The following is a 7,651-nucleotide window of genomic DNA, read 5'->3' on the forward strand; positions in this document are numbered from 1 at the left end:
GACTTTGACTCATGCTGTCCCCACCCACAGGCCACAGCTCTCTCTTTCTCACTACACGTGTCGACTGCCTAGCTCCAACCTCTGGCTTTATATAGCCAGCCACGGTGCTCCTCGTTTATCAGCCACTTCAATCCATCTGCTCACTTGCTCCAGTTCAAAGAATCAAAGTCGTTCGTTTCTTCACCGAGAGAGGGAACTAGTGGGTCGATCATGGGCAAGAAGAAGAGCGGCAATGCCGGCGGGGGTGGTGCGGAGGAGGCGAGGGAGTTCGTGCTGAAGGTGGCGATGCACTGCCGCTGCAACGGGTGCAAGGGCAAGGTGCGCGCCGCCGTCAGGGACATCACGATGGACCCGGGCGTGGAGGCGGCGGACAGCTCGGCTGCGGAGAGCAGCGGCGAGGTGCGCCTGCTCGCCACGGCCGACCCCGAGCGGCTCCGGCGCCGCCTCCACAAGGCCACGGGCAAGAAGGTCGACCTCCTTCTGCCCAAGGAGCCGGCTCCTTCCAAGAAGCAGGAGAACGCCGACGCCGCCACGCTGCAGGCGCTGCTCGCCCAGCTGCAGCTGCAGGCGCCGGCGCCGGCCCGTCAGCAGTACGGCGGCCAGGGCGCCGCCCCGTGGGCTAACCACCACCACCAGCAGCAGCAGCAGCAGCAGCAGCAGCAGCAGGTCGCGCTCGGCGGATGCTTCAACAATGCCGTTGGCTACGGCGCGGCGTATCCGTTGCCGTCCTCGTCCTCCTACTACCCTCCCGCGCCCACCACTGCTTGGGGCACGTACGGGTATGCCCCTCCGGCGCCTGCTCCGGTCCACGGCAACGTCGGCCACTACGGCGGCGCCCCGGCGTGGCAGGGGTACTGAGGTCGCAGACAGTCCCCGCGCGCCCGCGCCCCGCGTTCCAGCCCGGAACTACAACGATGGCATGAGCTGGCTGCATCACCAATTCACCACCAACGTTCTACCGTAGATTAGTGCTGGAGAATATTATTTGTTAGGGCTGTTCAGTGTGTTTGCTTGGATGATTAGCACTAAGCTAGTAATGGAAATGGTAATGCTCGTATTATGTGTGGTTTTTTTCTTTTGAACTAATTGTGCGAGGTCCGTGTCGATGGGATACGGTGACCTGATGTGATGTACTGCTGTCGCTAAATCTGCATAAATATACTATTTTGGCAATATGGCAATCTCTGCTTTTGTTTGATTTTGGGGGTAGGCAGAGCCAGTGGACCTGTCATGTTGATGTGCGATGCCTCTTCTCCGACGTGTGTGTCTTGTCCCGTCAACACACGGGCGCCCGGAGGCAGTAGATGGCTGGTACAGCTTCGAACAATTTTCACCGGAGTAGAGATGGATACCAGCGCCGGTACGTTGTAACAGAACGTGTTTGGTAGCCTGGATGGAACTTGCCTCGTATCGGGCCAATAAATTTTGGTCCGTTTGGATGCCTACAGCCCACTGTATTCTTGCATGAACCGGGTTTTAAAGCACCTTCGAAACAGATCCCGGAGGAACGCCCGGAATCACTACACCACATGGCTAGATTAGCGGCACTTCGGTGCAGGCGTTTTTCAAAACTGCCGCTGAAGTTTGTTTCACCGGCATATTTTGGGTTAGTGCCGCTAATGTTCGGTTAATTATCGGCAATCTACGAAGGTGCCGCTATTTTTCTGGCTAATTCACGGCAATCTGCGGAAAGTGCCGCTAATTTTGGGCTAATCCGCGGCATCCTCGTAAAGTGCCGTTAATCTTGGGATAATCCGCGGCATCTTGCGAAAAGTGCCGCTATTCTGGGGCAATACGCGGCATCTGCTAGAAGTGCCGCAATTGGTTACTGGAGTAGTGGTTCCGATTGTTGTACAGTACGTTTTTCAGAAATGCCCTCGCGATATTTACATTATGCACTGTAGTCTTCCACCTCTCGCACCAAATCGAAACCGATTCCCCTATCTCACTCCGGCGACCGCGAGGGCGCGAGATCTCTCCTCCTACCCACCCCACCGTCTCCCCCCTGCCGCCTCGCCGACACAGCAAGTCCCTGCCGCCGACGCCACCGGCGCCTCCATGTCGCACAACTACGGGGACACGATCCCGCTCAACGCGTCGTCGGCGCAGTCAGACATCGACGAGATCGAGAGGCTACACGCCATCCGCCACCGTCCTCTGCGCAGCCATCATCCCCTACGCGCGCCTACATCCCCATCTCCTCCTTCCCTCCCCCGGCCTCCTCCAAGCCGCCACTCCCGACCTCCTTTGTCCCCATCTTCGTGCTCCATGCGCCACCAGCTGCCCCGCCCGCGTCGATCTCTGTGTCCATCTCGTCCGACGGCGTCGGGGGCCCTCCTATCGCGCTCACCGAGCCCGTCTGGGATACCGTCAAGCGCGACCTCGCCCGCATCGTCAGCAACCTCAAGCTCGTCGTCTTCCCCAACCCCTCCATGAGGACCTAGGCAAGGCGCTCAGGGACTGGGACCTCTGGGGCTCTTTCTTCTTCATCGTCTTCCTCGGCGTCACCCGGTTCTGGTCCGCCTCTGTGATGAAGGTACCTGCTATCCCTCTCACAACCAGATCTCCTTATAGCCTTTGCGTCTATATGTAGGTTTTATGGTAAGTTAGATCGGGTTGTACATTACTGAACTACATGACATGTAGCGTGGTTTACTTGGAGGCAAGCATCTATCATAATAATCCCTTGCAAGTTCAATGTTGCTCTTGACCGAATCTGAGGATGTAAGAAGCCCAATGGAATTATTTTAGGCAGGCTGTGTTCCTAGCTCGTACAAGTGTCCTGGTTGGCATTATTGCTCCAGGTCATGAACACCTGGCTTAGCAACCTTTTCAATCAAGCAGCATGTTATTACTGTTGAAAATAAGATACAGTAGCATATAGTTTTAAATCTTTTAGTGGCATGTAATCCTGTAATTATAACTTAGGAGTAAGCTTATTTTGATGAATACCTGTGCAACACAGAGGTGCTTGTTTGCTCCCTTTCTTTTTAACATAATTTCATAATATCATAAGTTTAGTGCAAGGATGTTGTCAAATGTTTTTACAGATTGTAAAATTGTTGGAGCTGAGCGTTCTTTTAGCTATCTCCCTCCACGCTTTCAATCAGGTGAAACTTTTTGTAAAGAGAGTTTCTCAGCCAACTTTCGTGAGTGGAAGGAGCTGTTTGCTATATCATTGTATTTGTAGAAACTAATCTGGAGTGCAATGCATTACTCGGACAGCACTTGTTTACATTATATGCAATTGAACTTGATGTTTTGGAGAACATTTGAATGTAATGTTCATAGTTGTGAAAAAGAAGTCACTTGAACTAATCTTTGTGCTAAACAGACAAATCAATTTTTTTTGCCGTAACAAATCTGTATTGTAAGTTTGTTTGCCTATAGTTTTCACATATTGAGCGAGTTACTATATTTTCCAAATTCATATTTGTTTGTTCTTTTATTATATATTATAATTTATACCAAATACTACAATATGTGTTAACAATAATTTGAGCCTATAATTACAGCTGATAATAGTATAATTTCGTACACATTTTAATCTTAATGTTATTACTTCGGACCCTTATACTGACTACTGAGGTTCAGTAAGTTCAACAACATCTGGTGAGATTGTTACAGATCATCGTCGATGGAAATTGTGATATTGCTGTGAGACAGGTCGCAAGCATTCACTTCAAGAACTTTGTTTCGAAAGCTTGTCACTATAGTATGGTATCATTTCTTAATGGTGAAAACACAACATCTGATGCCTTTAGAGTGTTTCACTATAGTATGGTATGCTTCCTTAATGGATGCTAGTAGTTGAGCACTGACTCTCCTTTTTTCCGATAACTAACATTTTTTCCTTTCTGTATGCAAACAATTCCGGAAGCTGACAAGTCCACGGATCGTGAGAATATACTGGGCTTTGTTACTCAGTTAACGCTACTGTTAAGGTTAATAACTTTGTTGCAATCCACCTTCCCCTGTCTTAACAAGTAAACATTTTCCTGTCATAGCTTCTTGATAGAATTGTAGTGCACTGCAGTATGTGTTTGGTTACTCTGGTATATTGATGGTTCTTTTTACTGGATAAACTGAACTGTAGGACATGTAGTTTTGACTAATGTATTCACCATGTTTATTGTTGTTGGATATCACTTATTTTCCTTTACCTCGTCGAGGGAAAATGGGCACCATGTTTGGTTTCTATCTAATAGTAATAGAAGCAGTTAATTGCAGTTACGAAGGATCTGCAATCATGATTTCCATTTTCCGTGTAATAGAAGCAATATGTAGTAAAATAATATTAATTGTGCCTTCACGAAACACATATAGTACAAGCCATTCTAACTAGAATTTCCTTAGTTCTGTAAAAAAATTATGGCCACTTTTCCTTTGTATGAAACCTCCATTTGTTGAGAAGCCTCCTACAAAATGTTTCCTTCGGTTGTAAGGTGGACACACGACATTATTTTTTTGCAAAGCATACCAGCTCACAAATTTTTGTCTTTAGAGTGTTTCACTAATCTTTATAGTATGGTATCATTTCTTAATGGTGAAAACACAGCATCTGATGCCTTTAGAGTGTTTCATTATAGTATGGTATGTTTCCTTAATGGTGAAACACAGCATCCGATGTTTCGCCAGTGTGGCATTTTTCCTTAATGTTGGTAAGCTCACCAGCTATGATGACCCTTCAGGCACTCATATGAATACATGGTTTTCAGCAGACGCATTATGTACTTTCCGAACTTCTATGCAGTATCCACTTACCTGTGTATCTCTTCTTTCTGTAGATTGTTGTCACACGAATTGTTGAGCTCTGTTGTTTTAGTTTTAGGTATGGACTGTTTGGCATCCATTAGTTATTAGTAGATAATAGATAACTTAGAGATCCTATGTTCTTAATACACAGTAGTACTTCAGTTGACCATCTGAGCAAGTATGAAGAGGAAGCAAATGCTGACAGTAAGAAGAGGAAGAGGAACACCAAATCAGATAAGCAGGTACAGGATATCCAAGTAGAGGATAGTCAATATTTGTCGAAGATCAATGTAACTTAGATGCATGACATTGTGTTTTGCAACGTTGGTTGCAGAACATGTTACGGTTAAACATTACAGTGTATTGATGAATCGTGTTGGATCATGTTTGTTGAATAATATTATATTGTCCTGATTGTTATATTTTGTTGGAGAATTTGGTGCCTCAATTTTCATTTGGAGTCACTATGAATGTGCCTTGAATTTAATTTGCTGTCACTGTGACGAATGCCTTGAATTCATATTCCTGGCACTTTTGAATATGCCTGCAAATTAAATCGTTGGCATTATTCAACTGTGCCTCCAAAAGTAATTTGTGGCACTGCTGAAAAATGCCTGCAAAAATATTTACAGGCATGTTTGAAAAGTGCCAGCAATTCCATATGCCGGCACTTTTTAATGTGCCTGTAAATACTTTTGCCGGCACTTTTCCTGAAATGCCATCAATAGTTTTTAACGACTGCAGTAAATGCAGCACTTTTTTTTGTGCCTTGAAAACACTTTTCTGGCACTTTTAGTGGTTTTGCCGGCACTTTTTGGTGCCTCCAGTATGGGTACTTGACGTAGTGAATGGCAGTTTCTCCGGGGCCAGGCCCGTTGCGGCCAGAAGCCTGCACGCGTGGAGAAGGGAGGCGGAAACGCCGCGTCCCTTCGGGAACACGCGCCATAATTAGGCTCACCGCTCCCTCTGCTTCCTCTCACTCGCGACCTCCCCTAAACTGTCACATCTCAAGGCGGTTCCCCTCCTGCTGACCAATCCGCCGCATCGGCGCACGGAGGAGCACCGGTTTCGGAGGAGGAGACATCGGCGAGCAGCACCGCGACATCGGCCGCAACCTGCTCCGCAGTCTTCATCGGCATCTCGAGGTCGCGAGCTCGTCCTCGGCCAGAACAATGGCAGTAACGACCTCTCCTTCTCACCTTGGTACTCGTTGTGCCAGAACATATCATTCTCGGTCCTTTGCAACGACATGCACATCAGATGTGCTAGGGTTTCCATTAGGATAGCGTTCGGATTGATGTTTGCAAGGTGTTCGTCCCAATTTCTTGATGTTCTTGTCCAGTTCCTGCTTTTCACGGTGTAGATTTGCTTAGATATGTTACTCTAATATCGGATTGCGGTAGATCCTTCCTAGATCGGATTGTGGATTGCTGAAACTGCCAGATCTTACTGTGCATGCAAAGAGGGGAAGGATTTTTTGTGCTACGGTTTAGCATGTTTAGATAGCTGTGCGGAATGAGTCGCGCTAGTTTGTTCTAGATCGTGTTGTTTCTGATTGAACTAGGCCGATGATTGTAATCGCTTATCATAGTGTGAGGAGATGATTGATCAGAACCTATGGCATGACTAAACATCACCATGCCATTAGTTCTGATCAAACATCTCCTCCATATTGCTCATTGTATGAGGCCTATGCTACCTTGTTTTGCATGTTTGTACTTCTTCAGTTGTGCAATGGCCAATGATTTAACTATGGCACAACGGAAGGCAGGGTGCTGCCCTCAAACTTAGTCGTATGTGCCATATTTCTTGCACACTGGATTTAGTTTGCGGATAGTCCCTTTGCCTGCAGTGTGATCCAATTTATGAGGCCTCATTTTTTTTGTCTAGTGCATTGGCCAATGATTCAACTATGGCACAACGGAAGATAGGGTGCTGCCCTCAAACTTAGTCATGTGTGCCATATTACTGACACACTAGACTTAGTTTGGAGACAATCTTTTTGCCTGCCGTGTGATCCAATTTATGAGGCCTCATTTTGTTTGTCTAGTGCATTGGCCAGTGATTCAACTATAGCACACTAGAATGCAAGGTGCTGCCCTCAAACTTAGTAGTATATGTGTGATTTCTTGCACACTAGACTTAGTTTGAGGGTAGTCCCTTGAGCTGCCGTGTGATCTAATGTATAAGGCATCACATATTTTCAATGTTCGGTTTCATCTATATACTTGCGAGTAGGCACATCTCTAATGACATGTGTTTTTGTGGCAAACTGAGAAGCTCAAGCTTGGGTCACCTAAGACCCCAGAGGAGGGACGCTACAAGAAGCGAAGGGCGGTTAACGTCGAGCACTACGAGCCGGACGTCGGGTCGGACCAGGCTGCGCATCGTTTTCAAGCCCACCTTCAGCCGGCTTCGGATCCCTCAAGATTTCGTCAGGTGGTTCAGAGAAATCACTTCGAACATCATCCTGAAGACCAACACTGGCTGCAACTGGAGGATGCCTACGGCGAGAGAAGGCGATGACGTATACATCAACCAGGGGTGGGCGGCCTTCGCCATCGCTCATCGGCTACAGGTAGGCCAGTTCCTCATCTTCAAGAGGGTGTCCTCCTTCGAGTACAGTGTGGTCATCTTCGACTACACCTGCACTGAGGTGATGACCAGGTGCGGTTACCATGGCGATGTCACCAGGTGTGTCGTCTTCGAAAGTCATGTCTGAAGCTTACCTGGTTCTGCCTCGCTACTACCATGTATGTGTCTAGTTATTGTTCATGTCGTCTGTTGAACTATGATCGTCTATGGTGTGTCGTGAACTATGATCGTCCTGTGTCGTGAACTATGTCCGTGTTTGAACTATGATCAATGCTAAGTTTGCCTGAACTGTGATTGTGTT

At 47.2% G+C, this 7,651-nt stretch overlaps 1 protein-coding gene and 1 pseudogene across 1 annotated transcript; both read left to right on the forward strand.

Moving 5' to 3' along the window:
- The first annotated feature begins 210 nt into the window (after positions 1-210).
- LOC124691016 (heavy metal-associated isoprenylated plant protein 3-like) lies at positions 211-1,304 on the forward strand. The gene is made up of 2 exons (XM_047224311.1): positions 211-614; positions 1,211-1,304. Exons 1-2 carry the CDS (start codon positions 211-213, stop codon positions 1,302-1,304), a joined length of 498 nt encoding a protein of 165 aa, XP_047080267.1.
- Positions 1,305-2,058: 754 nt separating this feature from the next.
- Positions 2,059-7,281, forward strand: LOC124691017 (annotated as a pseudogene).
- The last annotated feature ends 370 nt before the right edge of the window (positions 7,282-7,651 follow it).

Source organism: Lolium rigidum, chromosome 2 (genome assembly GCF_022539505.1).
Source record: "Lolium rigidum isolate FL_2022 chromosome 2, APGP_CSIRO_Lrig_0.1, whole genome shotgun sequence".
In the NCBI taxonomy this organism is placed as follows: Eukaryota; Viridiplantae; Streptophyta; class Magnoliopsida; order Poales; family Poaceae; genus Lolium; species Lolium rigidum.